General features: G+C 40.5%; 1 protein-coding gene across 1 annotated transcript in view; it reads left to right on the forward strand.

Annotated features, from left to right (window-relative positions):
• Positions 1-19,833, forward strand: part of ush2a (Usher syndrome 2A (autosomal recessive, mild)) — a gene marked incomplete at its 3' end in the record, with an annotated part of 180,403 nt that overhangs the window by 94,364 nt on the left and 66,206 nt on the right. Inside the window, exons 46-54 of the mRNA XM_084541903.1 lie at positions 1,113-1,268; positions 3,803-3,950; positions 5,464-5,606; positions 13,662-13,889; positions 14,262-14,332; positions 14,560-14,729; positions 14,818-14,984; positions 15,075-15,163; positions 19,266-19,600. Coding sequence (XP_084398029.1) covers positions 1,113-1,268; positions 3,803-3,950; positions 5,464-5,606; positions 13,662-13,889; positions 14,262-14,332; positions 14,560-14,729; positions 14,818-14,984; positions 15,075-15,163; positions 19,266-19,600 — 1,507 coding nt within the window. The remainder of the gene's footprint in view (positions 1-1,112; positions 1,269-3,802; positions 3,951-5,463; positions 5,607-13,661; positions 13,890-14,261; positions 14,333-14,559; positions 14,730-14,817; positions 14,985-15,074; positions 15,164-19,265; positions 19,601-19,833) is intronic.

The raw sequence follows: 19,833 nt of genomic DNA on the forward strand, positions 1-19,833 counted from the left end.
TGTGGCTGCAGGCAATTAATATTAGCACAAGAACAGTGTATTAAACAGTGTACTAGTAAATATTAGTTTCAAGAACAGTGAGTGGGTTTTTTTTGGCGAAAATTAATTTTAATAACAACTAGAACTGGATAGTGTTGATAGAGATGGATGCATATGTACACACAGACACACACAATCACACTCTTCACCAACAAAGCCAACTTACACTGAAAGTCATGCATGAAATGGGAAAGTGAAAGGAGTAATCAAACCAGAGTGTTATAGAAAACACGAGGTTTTTTGATATTGTCAGTGACTCGATCGAGGAGATGATATAGGAATGTAGAGCAAAACACTGGTATGAAGACTGAAAGAAGAACAAAGACAAGTGGCAATAAAACAGTAGAATATAGTGAAAAGGGAGATGAGAAACTCATATTTCCATAGATGTATTAGATTATAGGTAAAAACGATGTAAGACATGAAAAAGAAAAGCGTGACGATGACCAACAACGTAGGAGAGCTGGACTCGGAAAGAAAATAGGACGAAGGAATTTGAGTATCCAATACACACAAAGACACACTCATAATATCACACACTGTCTCTGTCAGACACATACACACACAGTTTGGGACTTTGATCTGCTCCTCACAGAGGAACCGACAGATGAAAATGAGTGAAGGATAGAAGAGGTGTGGAAGAAAGAGGGAGACGGTGTTTCGCTCTAGTTACCCATAGCCCCTTGCTTCTTTGATACAAACTGCCTTCATCAGTCCACCCAAACTGAATTGTGTTTGTGTGTGTCCATCTAAATATGTTGGATAGGCTCACACAGTGTCATTTTCCTGATCCCTTTTTTATTTACTATCTTTGCATAACCTCAGCATGGAGACCTCTCTGCTTTGATCACTCTCAGTTAATCTGAGTCTGTATTGCTTTCTAACCCCCCTCTTATTCTCTCTTCCATTTATTTCCTTGTTGCTATATCTCTTAAATATCACTCTTCCTCAACAATGTGACTTAACTCTAACAAATGAATGAAAAAAAGTCTGTGCAAGATAGAACAGTTTCATTTGCTCTGTATACACCGTGCTTGGCCAAAGACCTTAAACTCTCTCTCTCTGTCTCTTAGATGGTGATGTTGTGTTGGATGGCAGTACAGCAGCAGGCATCTGGTTGTCTGTGAATGACCTTCAGCCTTACACTAACTACAGCTTCTGGATCAGAGGGTGTAACACACAAGGCTGTGTTGAGAGCCTGCCACTCAGTGTTACTACTCCCCCAGCAGGTACTCACATTCAGAATAAAACAATTTGTGATGTGTTACCAGACTTGTCAGGTGAAGGAAAGGTTGCAAGTAAGGCTCAGATTAACTGAGAATATGTAAAATGGCTTTACATGGCTCGATAAAAATAACAGAGATTAGTGGTAATTTATAACGCTTAAACTTCTGAAACCTTATTAGAATGTATGTTTTAAAACTGCTCATTTGTAAGTCCAGTGGCTTTTGCACTGATTTCAATATCCCTGTTATTGTTTGACTGAATAGGTAAATCATGATTGTCATATCTCCAAGGAGATGCTTACTTAGAAAAAAAACTGACCTACATTACAGTAAATCACGTTTGCGCCCTCGAAATAGTGTAGGATCAGATTTTTTTTTATTTTACTTTTATGTTCTTTTATCTTTCATACTCTACAGAGGAGGCCTGAACCATTGCAATAGTTTAATTTATTTCCGCTGATTTGAATGGTTATTCTTCTGAACTGCAAAGATTCATATTTGCTTTTGTGGCTTACTTTGCTAAATAAACACGTTATCCACAGGAGCAGTGAGAGACACAAGCACACTCACACCACTGACTGTGTAGAATAGAGACTGATTGTGCATACTGATAAATGTCAAAGCTGATCAGAAGAGCCTGGAGATAATAGTAGCTAGGCAGTAACACACACCAACACACCTTTAACACGCGTTTCCACTTCAGCTAATGTTACCAAAAGTCATGAACACCTTTGCACAGCTGTGTCTTAGTGAGAGAACAACAAAAGACAGACTTAGGAAAGTTCTGCTGTTCAAGTTCAAAACAAAGGCATAAGAAAGTATAAATTTTAAATACCAGACGTTTCCTCTCTTTCTATCTCTCTTTCTACCTCTGTGCCTCTGGCATCTCTTTAGACTTCTTTAAGGCAAACTGTCTTGATGCGTCCTTGTTCTATGAAAGAACAGAGAGAAGATAGCGGAGCAAGAGACAGAAGAGCAGAGGAGGAGGAGAGCAGAGAGAGAGAAGTGAACATAAAAGTGCATAGTTTAAAACGATTAGTGACACCTCTGATATTGTACCTGCTAACACACCATGAGAGAGACACAGGCTCGGCAACAGTGTGTGTCTTTGTGATGTATGTGTTGTGTGTGTGTGTGTGTGTGGGGGGGTGTGTGTGTGTGTGTTTGTGTGTGTGTGTGTGTGTGTGTGTGTGTGTGCGTGCGTGCGTGGGAGAGAGAGAGTCAGTCAGCATTTCAAGAATTACACACAATCAGGGCCAGTGGCCTTTCTACTGATCTGATCTGGATCTTTATCATTAAGAAGACTCTAGGGATGCAATTTATCTAAAATTCAGTTGCAGATTTATCTTATTGATCCAGTAATTTATCAAATGCTCATTTAACCTAAAACATGTAGGTTATAAAGAACATCCTTAATTATATCAACTTCGATTAATGCTACATCATATATGTATCTGGTGAAAATCTGAAAGGAAACACAGACTGCTGTTGATATCCTTACATACTAAACTAAACTTACATAATAGCTGAGGCCTGTTTCAAAATTGTTGTCTTTTTCTTTATCCGTTCCTTCTTCACTCTCTTTTTTCTGTGTTGTATGTCATTGAAGATGTCCTCCTTTTAGTTGGTACTGAGAGAAGAGAGTACTACACATAATGGTTCACACACATGGTCACAGGTGGTCCTATAAAACGTACACACACACACACACACACACCCATACACAGAAATGAGTCTTTGAAGAAATATAGCTCTTGTGTCTTGTTTTCTCTTTGTGTGTGTTAAGATAATGAATGCAAAATGATAATTTATGTTGGTGAACCACCACTAATGTTATTCTAAATCCACCATAAGAGAGTGTTTTGAGGCTTTTTCTACCAACATAATATGTGGGTCTTCACTATTGGCGTGTGTGTGCCATCTTTAGGATAAGATGTCTCCAGCAATCAGTCTTGTTGTAGTGGAAAGAGAGCAATGTTTGATTGAACACTGCGGTCACTCTGATTTTCTCCTTGTATTTGTTGTCCTTATCTTTTTCTTATGCGGCCGTCTCTGTTTCTGTTAAGAGCACAGCTATCATATTGAATCAAGATGTTTTTACTGATTTTCCAACACTAACACTATACTGTCGTGCTCAGCTGGAAAAGAGGCGTACTGCTGAGAGAGTTGTGTGTAGGCATGTGTGCGTGGAACTCACACTTCACAGAAAACGTTTTTTCTTCTTTTGCTGTTATGTATTTTCCTCTTTTGTTCTCACCTACTTGTCTTCCCTCCTGTCTCTTCTTTCTTCAATCATTTCTTCTTTTTCTATTCCATTTTCGGCAGAATCGTTCCAATGTCGTCATCCCTCTAGGTTGCAGTTGATTAATCAGATTAATAATATCAAAATGGAAGTGAATATATCTTTTATGTTATTTTTTGTTGTTGTTTCTGTCTTTCTCTCTGACTCTTATTCTATATTTTTCATCCCTCAATCATTCCTCCATCACCTGTTCCTTCCTTTCGTCTCCCTCTTACCATCTTCTCTCGCTTCATAGCCCCGGATGGGTTGTCACAACCAACTTTGACCCATGCAACTGATGCCAGGCTGAATGTATCCTGGTCCGCCCCTGCCAACGCCAACGCGCCAGGCCCACTCCACTACAGCCTGCAAATGAGGACATCCCCACACAGGCCTGTCATAAGGTGAGAGAGATCCTGAAACGCACAGACACGGCAGAGAAACAAGTGGACAAGTTTACACACAGATGTGCTCAACACATGCAAGTTGTCTGAGACGTGTGAAATAAATGACAGTAAGAGAATAGCATACATGCACAACCCTTTCAGACATATATCTGCCTAAAAAGGTGGAGACACGCATATGCATACACATGTACATACTAAGAGGTGCATTATACAGCCCAGCTGAATATGTCACTTCAATATGACATACCATCAGAAAAATAGAGGGAATGAAGCCGGGAGACGGGGGTAGAGACAAAAAAGACAAAAAAAAATCAAAGACAGGGAAGGGGGAGAGAGAGAGGTTGAGAAAATGTGATAGAATAAAAAGAGAGAGAGGGTGTGCATCTGATATGTATTCATTACATGCTTCCTGACAACAAATTGCAATTTAATCCAAGAAGAGGAGGCTCTCATTCTGTGGTAATAAATAAATGACTAGCTACATGTATTATATATCAGACAGCCATGCCCTCCTCCTCCTCTGCTATGGAAATCTCATTGTTCCCTGATTTATTCATTCATTCATCCCTTCTATCCATCTGATGCTAACTGGTCAACGGTCCCTCATTTATGACAATATTCTTTTACTTTGTCCTAGATTCCTTTGTATGATTATGTGACATGGGATCAGGAATGACAAGAGGAGATAAAAGGCTATGAAAATAGCGTATATACTGTGAAGAGGATATCTGCTTTATTGACTATATAAAACTTGTCGTGCAGTCCTTTGGTGATGTCACACTTAAAATTTATTTTACATTAGAATACAACAACAGGTTGATTTCTTGATAAAACATGAAGTGATTTCCATTTTCAGAGAAAAAGAGATATACTCTAGATTTCTATACACAAAATATTCAATACCTCTGCAGCGGTTTAGGTCTTGTTTTACCCCTGATGAACATGTCCTCACTATTCACTCTGGAAGTGTCACTGTATGTACACTAAAAGGGACACAAGTGAACAAACAGCGGCTGGTGATGAGCAAAAAATAGTCATCTGCTCTGGACAAAGAATTTTGTACAATGAGAATCTACAGTCAAACAATAGCTTTGTAATCACGATATACCATGTTCACAGCTGACCACAGGTATGTACAGAAAACACAGTCCGTGGAGTCTATGAAGGTTTTCAGTTAACCAGTTCATAGTATACCTACAAGATATCGACGAACTAAAACTAAGGCAGCTTAGGTTTTCTTGGTGACGTTTCACGACTCATCCAAGTGGCTTCTTCCACCTTTGGAGCTGTCTGGTGCTGAAGTTTGTGTGACTCCGTATTAAAGAATGAAGTACATTTTGCAAGTGACCACATTTTCAGATCCATTCGTTCATGATGAACATTCTAGATCAGAATTCATAAAATATATTCACTGTCCCACTTTAGCCACCTGTTAACACAGCATATTGCACCGACCAGAGTCCGCTATATGGCAGTAATTGTATTTGTGTTTGTGTCCGTCCACTCCTAGGCTATTAGAAAATGCAACGGACACATTTTCCTATCATGTGGAGGGCTTGTCGCCATACACGGAGTACCAGTTTAGAGTGGTGGTGTCACACACACATGGACAGACAGCCGGCCCCTGGGCGACCCTGCGCACAGCAGAGGACCGTAAGTACACATACTCATACACCCAAGTGTGCACTTAAAGTTTTACATTCTTGTTTCTCATTAGCTGCATTTACATGGACACCTGTAGTTTGTGTTGTTCAAAACATTAGACCATCTCGGTCTCCCTTGTTCATACTTTACTACTCTTTTGAATGAATTTGGTATCGGCAACACAGTTATTTTCAGCAGATTTGGCACCGTCAAAAGGATTACATTCTGATTGATGTTTTGATGCCTGCAAATATACACCGATCAGCCACAACAACTGACAGAAGAGTAAATAACATTGATCATCTTGTGATAATTCAATGTTCTGCTGGGAAACGTTTGGACCTGACATTCATGTGGATGTTACTTAGACATGTACCACCCACTTAGACCAGACCAGGCACCCCAACCCCATAGCAATGACACTCCTTGATGGCAGCCATCCCCAGCAGGATGCAGCCTGACACAGACACACACAACAGGTTTAGGAACAAGGTGTTGACCTGTTCTCTAAACTTTAATTGGACTAGATCCCAAACTGATCAAGTATCTGTGGGATGCACTGGAACAAGCCTGATCCACAAAGGCCCCTCCCCTCAACCCATAGAACCAAAAGCCCCCCACTAACAACATTTTGTTGCCAGACACCACAGGACACCCTCAGAAGGCCCATGTTCATTCTCTGATGAGTCACAACTGTTTTGGAGGCACATGGGAGACCTACACAATATTAGGAAGGTGGTCATAATGTTATGCCTGATCGATGTATATACATACTGTATATCTTATACATATATATATGATCATTTCATTTAGTGCCCCTCTTAACTGTTTGATAATAATAACTGTAATAATGATTTCAGTGGGGTTGAAGAAATATTCTCCATGTAAATATAGCCATAGCTCTATGCATATTTACACACATTTCTACTGACAATGCACACAGACAACGCAAACCAGTAAAATGGCCATAAGTAAATGAGTTGTTGAGTGAAAGAAACCACTACACTACTGTTCTGTACATTACGTGTTGGTGTTGTGTTTTCATACTGCATTGCGCTGCTCATGTCAGCAGCCCTGCCAAGCTCTGCAAGTAACGGGCTGGGAGGTGGCCTCTGCTGTCAGTTGCCCATCAGTGCTGCTGAGTCAAAGTTAAACTCAAAGAGTCTGACAGATCTGTTGATTTTAAATGACCTGCTAAAAAATAGACACACGATAAACATATGGTGTGTGGTGTGAAAAGAAAAGCAGAAAATTCGCCCGGTTCACTTTTACTGATAGTGCCCAAGGTTTTACTGTATGATAGGTGTAGTCATTTCTTGATGTTAGCGCAGGTGGTCAGTATGGTCACAACAATAGCAGTGAGAGAAAGAACATATACTGTAGAAGATAGTGGAAACATGGGCACTGGCATGGCTGGGAGATACACACTGACAGGCAGAGATGATTTGCATACTGTAAGGTGTGTGTCTGTGTGTGAGTGACCTAGCCAGTGTCATTGTGGGCTAATTGCTGTAATAGAATCATATTAGCCACTGGAACAGCCTCCTCAGTGCAAAGTTATAAATTAATTAGTACCACGCTATTATCACATACATTATCATTAAGCAGCTGAGATTTGCATACATTGATACACACATATGTACACTCAAAAATGTGTACAAAATGCATACATGTATGCGTGGTGTACGTACACACTCGCATGAATACAAGTGCGGTTACACACATAACTGATGCATGCACACACACATTTAGACACACACAAATGCAGACATTTAGGATGCATTAAATTATGGCCCTGTGCTTTTCTCATTGCTATGCAGGATTGAATTCCCCCTAGCAAACACACACACACACACACTCTCAAACACAGTGAGCTTTTGTTACACAATTTTTCCAACTCAGCAACTGTAGCTAATGTGCACATCATGTGTGTTTCTATTTGTGAACACTCTTAATGTGAGAATGAAAACTTACATCGATCTACCTCTTTTTGTTGTTTGTGTGTGCAAACTGTAATAGTTGTGTCCAGTCAGTTACACTGCGCCCCATCTTTCAAACCTCCATCCCACTTTCTGACTCTATCAGGCACACACACACACACACGCACACACACACACACTGAGAACATGTGTCCTACACATGCACGCCTCCTTGTTGTCCTTATCAATCACATACCTCATGATGCTTGCAAGCAGTAGCGCACAGTCACAATTACACACCGTTTCATGCAGACATGCAACACAAAACACTGGGATGCTACTTAACCTGCAGCCAGCTGTCACAGAGGTCAAGCATCGTCAGGAAAAAAAAATGTATCTCTTGTTTCAGTCATTCTAATTCAGATTGTGCATGTGATGGAAGAATCCATCCTTTTCTTGGCTACAGGTGAATTTTAACATCTGAATTATTTAAGAGAAAATATACATTTAAAATATGGATTAAAAATTGTTTTACCACAGTAATATAAAACATGATAGGTATGGATGTTCTTAATGAAAGGGGATTTAAACCTATGATGGGAGAAGGCCACATGTGCCCAGATTGGATTTTCCACCATGTGTAATTTGTCACCCTAAACCATCCTCTTGTCATCTTGTCGGTGAGAGGAAAGGCTACATTTCCCTCCTAATCGCCTCTCTTTCACGCTAGAAAAAATTACGCTTACGTTTTGAATTACATTTTCTATTATTTAATACTGTAATAGTTGGGATTTTTTTAATTGTTTTTTTGTGGAATCAAACACTACATCAATATCAGCATAAAATACTAATACAACTACATCAGTATGTCCATACATATTCACACACATGTTCAAGGGACATATACATTAGATCTTAATATACGTTTTAATTCTTTATAGTGTTACAGTCCTTTGTGAAGGGATTCCTCTAACCAAACTAGTGTAAGTGTGAGCTGTAACCTTGCGACGTTTCCACTTCCACATACTATGCTGTATGTTGACATGAACCTTTATTACCAATGGGAACATGGGTGTTATAAGATCAATTAGATATGGTTTAAGTAATTTTCATATGTTTTCATTTTGTGCACATCCTCTGTATTTTTATCTCTCCCTCTGTATTGGCCAAACCCTTTTCTTTTCTATAATTCTCTCTATGTCACACCTCTTCCTTTCTCCCAACTTTCTGCTTTTACTCTGACTTTGGAATTTCACTTCTTATGGGGAAGAAATTGGGGAAAAGAGAAGAGAGCTAAGTGTGAAGAGAAAAAGGTAAAAAGAGGACTTGAGGAAAAATGAGGAAGAGAAGAAAAGAGAGGGCTAATGACAGAACAGAGAAAGAGAGAGACCCACGCTTCCTCCTTTCCTTTTTATCATTCCATTAAAGTTTTATATCCATCTTTTTAATGTAATTTGGTCCCTATGAATTCCTGCCGCTGCAGAACAGACAGACGGCTCCTGTGAACATAAACTCTAGCCGTGTTGGACAGCTCCCTTTCCTCTGTCTACTCCCATGTTCACACCAGCTAAGTGATCTAAGAGAGAGAGAGAGAGAGAGAGTGTGTGTGTGTGTGTGTGTGTTGGGGATGGGGGGGGGGGGGTACGTGTGTGTTCTTTGAGGTGTGTGTTATAACGTGTTATGTAGAGTATGAATAAAGATCCTTTTGGACAAAATGATCTTAGCCAAGCACTCATAGAAAGTAAAATTACCAAAGAGCCAAATTAAACCTAAAGCTCAGAGGAAAGAGAAGTGTAAAAGAAAAAAAAGCAACCGAAATGAGGTTAGATGTAGTGGCAGAACACAAAGAATTCGTTATTTAATTAATGAGTGACTGCATAAGTAATATCCTCATTTCCCCTGCTTTGTGGTAGGTTAGCATTACCAGGAATATGCTGAACTGACGTGAGCATAGTCCAATTCTTGTTCTACGTATCAACTGAGCTTTGCAGTTATATATGTGTAAATGCTTTTGCTTGGTTTATACTGTCATCCTCTGTAGTGGGATTTTATTCCCACTGATTTGAATAATTTGACAAACAATAATTTGAACTGAAAAGCCTTTATGCAGTACATGGATGCATCAGGAGGTTACCTGGAATTAAATAATAAATCACTCCAAATCATCAATTTCTGAAAAGCATACTGAAATTTTTTAATGACTGACATTTCAAAGGTATTGTAGTTACTTAAAGGCTAATGCACATCTCATATACTCGTGATGTTATGGTTGCAAATCAAGCTCGTGACCTTGGTCACGCATCACCCTCTCTCTCGCTGCCTCGTCATTGAATCCTAAAGCAGCAATGACATTAAATAATCTATGGAAAAAGTAAAGATATCCAATGCAATGTAAATTCTCTGCGTATTACTTGTCACGTTTTGACACCACGTCGTAAGCATCTTGATAACAGTAAAGCTCAGCGCTTGTCCTCATTATGACTCCTAGGAGCCTCGCCTAACCTTCAAATGCCCAGTCACCCACATACACACATGCCCACAAACACACACCAGCATTCATGGGGCCCTGTGCACGGCTAAAAATAATACCCTTCCTCTTCTCTTCACATGGATACACATAGATATGCGCACTTAAATATACACGGATTCACTGCTACCTACACACATGCACAGACGCTTGTATACACCCACAAGTAGGCCTACACATGCACACACACACACTCACGCAATCCCTCCTTCCTCACACCCCTCTTCAAGCCCTTGTCAGTTGATTGTGTTATTACTATGCTAACCAAATCCTTATAAATGTGATTTAAGGCTTGGTGGCCCTGCACTCCTGTTTTAGCCTTCTGCTACTGTGTTTTACTGGAGAAAGGAGGAGTAAGGGTGGGAGGTGTGGAGGGAGGAATGAAGGGATGAAAAAGAGGGAAAGGCTTGGGGAATAAAGAGATTGGAGAAAGGGTAGGAGCAGTTGGGAAAGGGAGGATAGGAAATGGAAAGACAGAAGAGGTGAGTAGGAGCGAGAGAGAGGAAAAAAAAGATAAGGAGTCAGGAAACCAGAAAGAGAAGTGTCGCTACGCATTCCCTCAACACTCGTTCCTTCCTATCAGGAGAGCAGTAAAGCGTCAGTAAAAAAAAAAAAAAAAAAAAAATGGAAAAAAAGCATCACCTGCATCTTAAATGAAAATTTCAATTGAAAAACTTAACAGCCCTTCAAATTGCAGAATTTTACACGCGCCAGTAAAGCCTAAATAACACTCCACACTTAGAGGGAGAAGGGCGGTGGGGAGGAGGGGATGAGAGAGGGAGGAAGGAATGGGGGTAACAACAGGGGTTATTTTGGTTGGTTGATGGGGACTGGATCAAGGTGACTGGATTGTTTTTGTGGTCAAATTATTTTCGGTTTAGGCCTTTCTATTAGTCTACCTCTCTGTGAATCTTTACATCTTTACAAATCTTAACCAGGCGGGATAAAGTAAAGTATGCAAAGATATAGTCCAAAAGACAGGCAAATGCGGGTTATCTAATTAGACCTTCAACAAACAGGTAGGTACACACACCAGCCAACCGCAAAGGCGAGCGAGCATGCAGCGAGGCATGCAAGCATGCACATAGGCAGACAGGGGGACGGGCTCCTTGGTTATTCCTAGGGTTCAGTGGACCTTTGGTGGTAATTGAATCAGTGTGAGTGCTGAGTAGAGCTAGCATAAAAACCTGTTAACCTAAAAGGTCAACTTTCTGCATTGTTTATTTAGCAGGGAGAACAGAGAGATGGAGCAAGAGAGAAAGAGAGACCCAGACACAAAGCATGAGTGGGGGGCAGAGAAGAAAGAAAATGAGAGAGGTGGTGGGGGTGAGGAGGGAGAGAAGAGGAAGTGGTCAGGAAAAAGGAAGAAACAAACAGACTGAAGCAAAGATGGAGTTGTTGGGTGAACCTTGTTGTGATCTATGAAATCAGCCAAGCTTTACATTGCAGTTTTTATATTGTTCTTTATTTGGGAGACAGAATTCATATGTATGTAAGTGTGTGTATGACAGGCCATTGTAGTGCATCAATGTCTTAGTTTGTTTCTTAGTTAATAGATAATAGATGCTTTTTATCAATGACAGACTCCACATACACTAGGATAAAGATGTTTAGAAAACTTTTAAAAACTGTTTTCCTGTGTAATCAAAAAACGCCACAAAATAGTTGCAATCACAAGGTTATGATTTACTACTAAAAATAGAGCATGAGGCAAAACACTGATATGTACATACTTTGATAAGTATTAGACTATAACATATTTAAAAACCTTTAGCAGAACTGGACATCCTGGGCCAATTACTGGATGTTAGCGGGCATCTCACTCTGTGGGAAGTAGGACCCTTCAGTTAATAGATAGTGTGCACAATGCGCACATATTCTACTTCCACAGCTGTTGTCTCATGTGCATGCATGCTGACATACACATATACATGCTCGCACACTTTATTTCCCAAACCGTCATTCACGCATACTCTAAACCTCTCATCTTCTTTTACGCTCTCTCTTTTTGTCTCTCCTTTACACACACACACACACATACACACCGCCATCTGGGAAAGCCGTTAGCGGTTAGCGGTAGCACTTAGCGACGCAGCACGCTCCCTCAGTCCGCTCAGTCACCTTGATCTGCTTGCCCTTCACACAGCACCATTACTGCTATACTGCATTGCTGTGGGTGTGGGTATGTGAGTTGGTGTGTGTGTTGGGAAGACTATGTGTCTATGTGTATGGACATGCATCTGTGTGTGTGTGTGTGTCCATTACAGAGCAGTACAGTGAGATGTAAATGCCGGAGGAGGAGGGGAGAGGGGGCATTACCTTCAAATGAGCTACCATGAAGTGAAATATCACTATGACTAGTCTTGTGTAGGTCCTTGGATGTGCATGAACATGTGCACGTCATGTGACTGCGTGTTCGCGTCTCTGTCAACTTGCATATTTTAATAGGATAATTTTGTGGGAGAGTAGCAGGCAACATAAACATTTGGGAGAGCCAAGAAGTTAGAAGTCTACTAGCTCTCTGAGGTCTCCACTGAACTCCAGTTGTTCTTAATTTTCAGCTTTAATTACTACACTTAGTATTTAAACTTAACTTTACCAAACCATATATATATATATATATATATATGTACTGTACTATATACTGATGAACCAAACTCATTACACCCATTAACTCATTAGTATGTTTGGGTTTTTTGTTAGCTATCAAAGAACCAACTCTTGGTCAAGAAAACTGGTCCAAATAGCAGTCCATTTACATTTTTCTGGCCTGGAACCAAGATCCATGTATGTCAGTGTCTGGGGGGTATGATTATCGTGACCAAACTGTTGTCCTTGACAGAAGTTTAGAATAAAGAAGGAGCTTCAACAATGAAACTGGTCACTGGGATATGGAAACTGGAAATGTGTACAGAGGTATATAGTGACGTAATGGTGTGGCTTTATGGTGGTTCTTTAGTTTGTAGAGAGTTATGTTCTTGCAAGGTTTACAAGTTGAACCAATTCTGAGCTGCTACTTGCACCAGCCAAGAGCTAACACCTTATTTGCTTAAAGGCCTTTGTGGTTGTTGTTGGCAGCTGATTTTTAAAATTCAGTTTTTTTCCACAACATCCCGTAACACCTGGTTGCTGGTTTGTGATCTGTCCCCTTTTGGCCCACAGTGAGTCAATTTGAGAACTGACGTTTTGCTTACATCTGATATATCCCAGACCATCTATATATCTATCCCTCTTTGCAACTACTAAAGTTATGCATGCGAATGTTTGTTCACGGGAAAGTCAGTGTGAAGAGGGCTATAATGTTCATTCTCGTCCAGCCTACATTTCACCCCACTGAAAGATGCTGCCTCACATTCAAACAGTCACAAGTACCACAAAATCCATAAATGCAACCTTAGTTTGCTCAGGGGGAGAAATTGAGAGAGAAAAGGAATTTCCATGTTAATCCCTTGGATAGTAATGGCAAAATCACTCTTTGTCCTTCTGATGTCATTCTTGATGTTACTAGTCAAATAATACTTTAGAACAATTCCTCCCTCCTTGCGTTTCTGTCATTTTTTCTAAGCATTTTTCCTCTCCTTTTCTCTTCATATGTTTTTTTTTTTTCTCTTTCTCCAGGTCCTGGACCAGTTGACACGCTAGCTGTATCAGGGCTTCATTCTCGAAGTGTATCAGTGACCTGGATTCCACCCACACAACCAAATGGCATTATTACAAATTATACACTTTATCTTTACCCCAGCCGTATCACTTCTTTACACAGCTTAGTCTCTAGTAGCAGCTCGACCCTAAACCCCAGTTTAGGTCCAAACCAAAGCCTGTTATCCAGAACACATCTCAACTCAGGTAACCTTAGGTCAACATCTGATCCTACCACCGCTCAAGCCTCAAGCCACGTATCCATGTTTTCTAGCATCACAGACACTAATAACGGCTCAGGCACAGTTCAAGACACTACACACAATTTCCTGTCCAACCATTTCTCCACACTGAGGCCTGCTATAGGAGAAGACAGCCATATTCAGTACACTTCTATAAGCAACGTAAGCCAAGCCCCAAATTCCATCTCATTTAACCCCAAAGAACCCAGTACCCAAAGTACAAACCCAGAGTACAATGCAACTAGTTATAATACTGAACATTTTATAAAACAAGACCTTTTCCACAGTTCCATCTCAAGTTCTTTTAGTACAGCTTCAAGATCGACGCCTCAATCAGTCACTGTTCCAGGAAATACCACTAGCTACACTGTCCTCGACCTACTTCCTTACCAGACCTACAGCCTCCAGGTACTGCATATCAGGATATGGCTAGATTATAGCCTGATAATAAAATTACGGTAGTGCATAGTAGTGTATTATATTAACTAACATAGTATTCCAAAATCAAAAAAGTCTAGACATTATTAGAAATTATCAAATGTTTTCCTTTGCAGAAAATATAAAAATTATTTTTCTTAATAACTGGATCTAAATTCTTCATCACATATGTTACGTAATTACTCTCAAACATCTAGGTGGAAACATGCACCAGTGTGGCTTGCTCAGTGTCTGAGATGTCTCAGCCTTTTCGTACCCTCCCTGCTCCTCCTGAAGGCGTTCCTGCGCCTCACCTTTACTCTGACACACCCACCTCTGTCCTCTTATCGTGGGGTGCACCAGAGTGGAACAATGGACCACTGGAAAGGTGAGAAACAATTACATGTGGTTCAAAATCCCTCTATGACACTCAGTTTTGTGTGTAATTTTTCCATTGGATGTCATGCTGGCTAAAGGTGGCTGATTGAGCGAAGAGTTGCTGGGACCCAACAAGTCTCCAGAGTGGGCCATCTCCTGCCAGATACTCCACCTCTTTCCTTCCTTGACTCGTCATCAGCTCTCAGTCCTTGGACTAACTACCAGTATCGACTTGTGCTTCATAATCAGGCTGGCAACACTACAGGTAAGACTTTTATATTATGCTTAAGTGAAATTAAATGCAGACTTCAGAGTTTTGTTAAAGATCTTCACATGTCTTTGTACGTACTTGTAGGGCCGTGGGTCGGTATCACCACCAGACCTTCTCGACCTGCTGGTCTCAGTCCTCCAAGGGTGACGGTCTTGGGGCCAGAGTCACTTCAAGTAAGTACCTTTTTTTTAACTAGCTCCTCACAGGTTCACTCAGAGCCTGTTGGATATATTTTCTGAGTACAGGAGATCCACAGTATAGCTGAAGCAAACGATTGTTATGAAAATCATGGCATGTTGCTACAAATTTCAGCTATTAGAATTTATAAAGTGTTTGCATTGTTTCAAACACAACTTCATTGAAAATCTCTTCAGTCACTCTGAGTTTGACAGAGTAGAAAAGACAAAGCAATGTCACACTGATTCTTCTGTCTTTTGCTTTTCGGATTTAATGAGAAAGAAAAACATTCAACTCAAGGTCCCCTTCAGAAATGGGAGGGGCTGTGACCCTGTCTAAGGCAGCTTCCTTCCTGTCGGCCATTTTGAAGGAGCAACCAGAGTTAAATTCCACCACTGGCTAATCTCACATCAAGGCCTATCAATGAAAGCCACTGAAACAATATCTTATATTATCGTATGCATGCACACACAGAGAGATCCACACACACTTGCACTTGCAGCCCTGCACTAATGCTAACTGCAGAAAAATGCTAATGCCTGTCATCATTTCAGAACCGCCCCTGTCATCTCTGCAGCAGTACAGCTTTAGGGGTCACAGGTCCAAGAAGGAAAGCGTTCCTTCCTGGTTGTTGCTAATTGGACAGACAGGCAGGCTGCTTCCTGGTTACTAATTGACCTTGACAACACAGCGGGTGATTTTGAATATCTCCCTTCACACTCTAAATTGTATCATTTTGTTTTCTCTCCTTCATTGTATATCACTTCTTTCTTGTGGAGAAGAAGTCTTCCATCACATTTCAGTTTCTCTTAGCCATTATCCTGTTTTCAATTTGCTTCAATTACGCAAGTGTCCTTTTTAAGCAGTAATGGAATGTTAACAACGTCAAAGCACAGCCAGAGTCATGACAACATTATCTTTTCTCATAAGATGATCACATTTATGTCATTGTCATCAAATTGAATAGTTTTTTGAGTAAGTCTATGGAGTAAGACAGCACACACTTCAACTGTGATGATAAAATGAGAACTTTAATGAAACAAAACTGGATCACAGATACAACTAATAAATATCAATATTATGAATAATACATTTCATTTGTGGGCATCTTTCAGAGGACTCAAGTTCACCTTACAAAAACAAACAGCAATGCATTAAACATCACAAGAATAAAACAATAATGCACTGAAAAATAAAAGCAGATTTTAAAAGTACATAGAATTGGGATAAAAGGGAAAACAGTTTAAATAGAGTAAACTATTTTAAAAAGATGAGATTTTGATTCTGAATTTGAAGGTTGTCAGAGACTATATGTTTCGCATGACAGGTGGTTGAGTGTTGAGTGACTGAATGCTCTGAAACCCACGGTGGACAATCAGGCAGGTGGTGCAAGTATGTTTGTGATGTGTTGTATGGAGGGAGTTCGGCTGATGATACAAGCTGCAACATTTTGGACCAGTTGGAGTTTGGAGTGTAGACCAAAAATAACACAGTTACAGTAGTCGAAGGATGATGTGACGAGTGTGTAGACAAGATAGGCGGTGGTGTTTTGTGCTGGGGTGGGTGAAAGTAAAACTGGGTGTCGTCCACATAGGAGTGAAAGTGTACCTTGTATTTACGAAAATATTGCTGAGAGGAAGAAGGTAAATGGTGAATAGTAAAGGGACCCAGAACAGAGCCCTGGGGGACTCCTCTGATGACAGGCGAAGGGTGAGATCTGAAGTGTTTAGGTTGAACAAACTCTCAGCAGTGGGAGCGATATGATGTAAACCAGTCATGACAGGTGCTGGTAATACCAATGGCAGCAAGCTGTTCTAGCAGGATGTTGTATGGGATGGGATCAAAGGCTGCACTTATGTTGAGGAAAATTAGAATTGTTAAATGTCCAGAGTCAGCTGACATATTGGAAGCAGTTAAATAGTCATAGATCTGAGTTGCAATAGTTTTTTTTTCATTATTATTGACAGAAATGTCAAGTTTGAGGTGAGACAAAAGTAATTTAGGTTATTGGGGTCAGCACCATGTTTTTTTAAATATAGAGGTAATTGCAGCAGTTTTGAGAGATGATGGAACATGGTCCAACATCAGGAAGGAATGTATGATGTTGGTTATTAGAGAGGCCAGAGAGAGGAGGCAGGCTTTTACTAGATAGGATCTAACTGACAGGTTGATGGTTTGGACTTACAAACAATCTGAGATACTTCAGCAACAGATTTTTTATGTAAACACACTTGTTATGCTGTACTGTGTACTCTGCCAGTGGGAATGGCAGGACTTGAAGAAAAGTCAGCATGAACAGGTGTTAGTTACACATATGCCCAAGGTTTGACTTGTCAGTGTGTTTTTCCACATTCTGATGTTTGATATGAACATTACCTGAAGCAGCTCATCCGCATTTGCATGATTTTATGCTGTCTGTCTGTCACATGACTGGCCGAATGGATAGTTGCATGAATAAGCAGGCTCGGCATTCGTATATAATTCCTTTGTTAGTGTCAGAGCAATTGTATCTGCCAAGATACAATTGATCATGGATTACTAGTCGTTAGTTTTGGGAAAGGCATGTCAATAAATTTTAGCGAATTAAATTTTCCTTGTGATATGATGTGGTCTGTATGCCTGACTTCTGCCGTAGAACATTTTTTAATTTTTAATCATCAGTCACTACAGACTGTAGATTTGTTTTTTCCTCAGTATATGAATAATAGTGTTGAACCATGGACAAGTAAATTGAGTTATGCATTGTCCGCTGCAGAGCTTTCTCAGTGCCTTTGAGTTTCTACTGAATATAATAGCATGGATGCACTCACATCCTGTCCTTACGCACTATTCTCTCTCACTCCAAACTTAACTCTCTCTCTCTCTCTTTTTCTCGCTCTCATTTATATACACATATACAAACACATACACACACACTGTACTGGCCTTAGCCCCAGCGCTCCGTGTCAGCCCAGGGTCTCTGCTGTCTTCACCATCTCCAGATTACATCAAGCTATTCAATCTGTAAATGACTTCCACCACAAAGCACACCCAACACGCACTTTGGGAAATGAGCTACCTAACTCAAAATGACCCTGCCCATATGTGGTTGTGTGTGTGTGGGTGTGTGTGTGTGTGTGCGTGTGTGTCCTGTATCACCTCACAGTGTCACTTGTTAAATGAATATCAAGGTTGCATGAGAAATAATTACTCTTGACGTTCATTCATAATACTGTCATCAACACTGACCTAATCATCTAAACCCGTAAGTCTCAGCAAGCTCTGAACTGATCAGTTATTGTACATGACAGTATCCACAAGTGGTGTGTGTATTTGTTTGTGTGTGAGAGAGAGAGAGAGAGAGAGGGAGAGAGAAAATGTGCATGCAATTTTTGAGTGTAACGTCATTGTGTGTTTATGTGCAGACAAGTGTATAGAGAGTTGCAGTTTAAGCATGTAGAAAGGTGTGTGTGTATGTGTTTGGAAGTATATGTGTGTATTACCATTTGTGTGTGTGCCAGTTACCTTCATCCTCAGTCTGAAATGCTGACAGACTGAACTGTTTCCAAATCAGATGCAGTGCTCAACAGCAGCAAGCTTTTGTTTTTGCATGCAGCAATTCCATTACCAGTCGCTTTCATTATTTTAGCATGGTGTTTGTGTGTATGTGTGTGCCTTTGTGTGTACCCTGCTTTAAATGTGATGAAAGGAGTCTTCTGCTCAAGTCAAAGTCAGGTTATCTTTCCCCTCAAGACAGCTGGACAAGCAAAGTGATCACTTGAATGTTGATTTTTTGAAGTATCCTGGTGACTGGTGCCACTTAGATTTGACCACACATGCATTCATCTACATCATGTACATACAGTAGAGTATATCTTTGCAAGGGACACACCGCAGCCTCTGCATGTGTACATACGCGCACATGCACTATGCCATGACTGTCTGCAGTTCATCCATCTAAAAGCTTTTTCCCATCATGTTGCCGAGAACATTTAAAATACGCAGCCAGTTAAGACAGTTGGACGTGAACACAAATTCCCTGTACCATTGGTGTTCATCCAAATACTCTATTTTAAATGAGAAAAAAGTGTTTATGTTTCCAAATCCTTTATCTTTCAGGTCACATGGTCACCTCCTCTTATTCCCAATGGAGAAATCCAAGGCTATGAGATCCGCCTCCCCGAACCCCGTATCTCTGTCGAGGCTGGCAATGCATTGGAGCTCAACGTTACCATAACGGACCTCGTTCCTTACACAAATTACAGTATCACTTTGCTGGCGTGTTCAGAGGGTGGAGGGCATGTTGGAGGATGCTCAGAAAGCTTGCCAACTCCAGCTACTACATTACCCACAAACCCTGAAGGCCTTGCGCCTCTGTCAGTAGTGGCAGTCAGCGAGTCTTTCCTGGCCATTTCCTGGCAGCCGCCAAGCAGGCCCAATGGACCTAACATCAGGTAACATGGATACTACACTAAACTATACAAAAAAAAGCTTCTTTCTTACCAAGGATGGCGAAATTATGAAGTTGAAGGTATATAAGCTACCAATCACAGCCATATTCACTTTTTTTTTTGGGGGGGGGGGGGGGGTATTGATGTTGTGAACCTGCAAATGAGCAGGTAGGAACACGTTAACAAGCTGCTAACATAAGTGCCTTTGTAATGAACTAAGTGTTGTGCATTTTTTA

This window comes from Chelon labrosus (genome assembly GCF_963514085.1).
Source record: "Chelon labrosus genome assembly, chromosome: 3".
Taxonomy (NCBI): domain Eukaryota; kingdom Metazoa; phylum Chordata; class Actinopteri; order Mugiliformes; family Mugilidae; genus Chelon; species Chelon labrosus.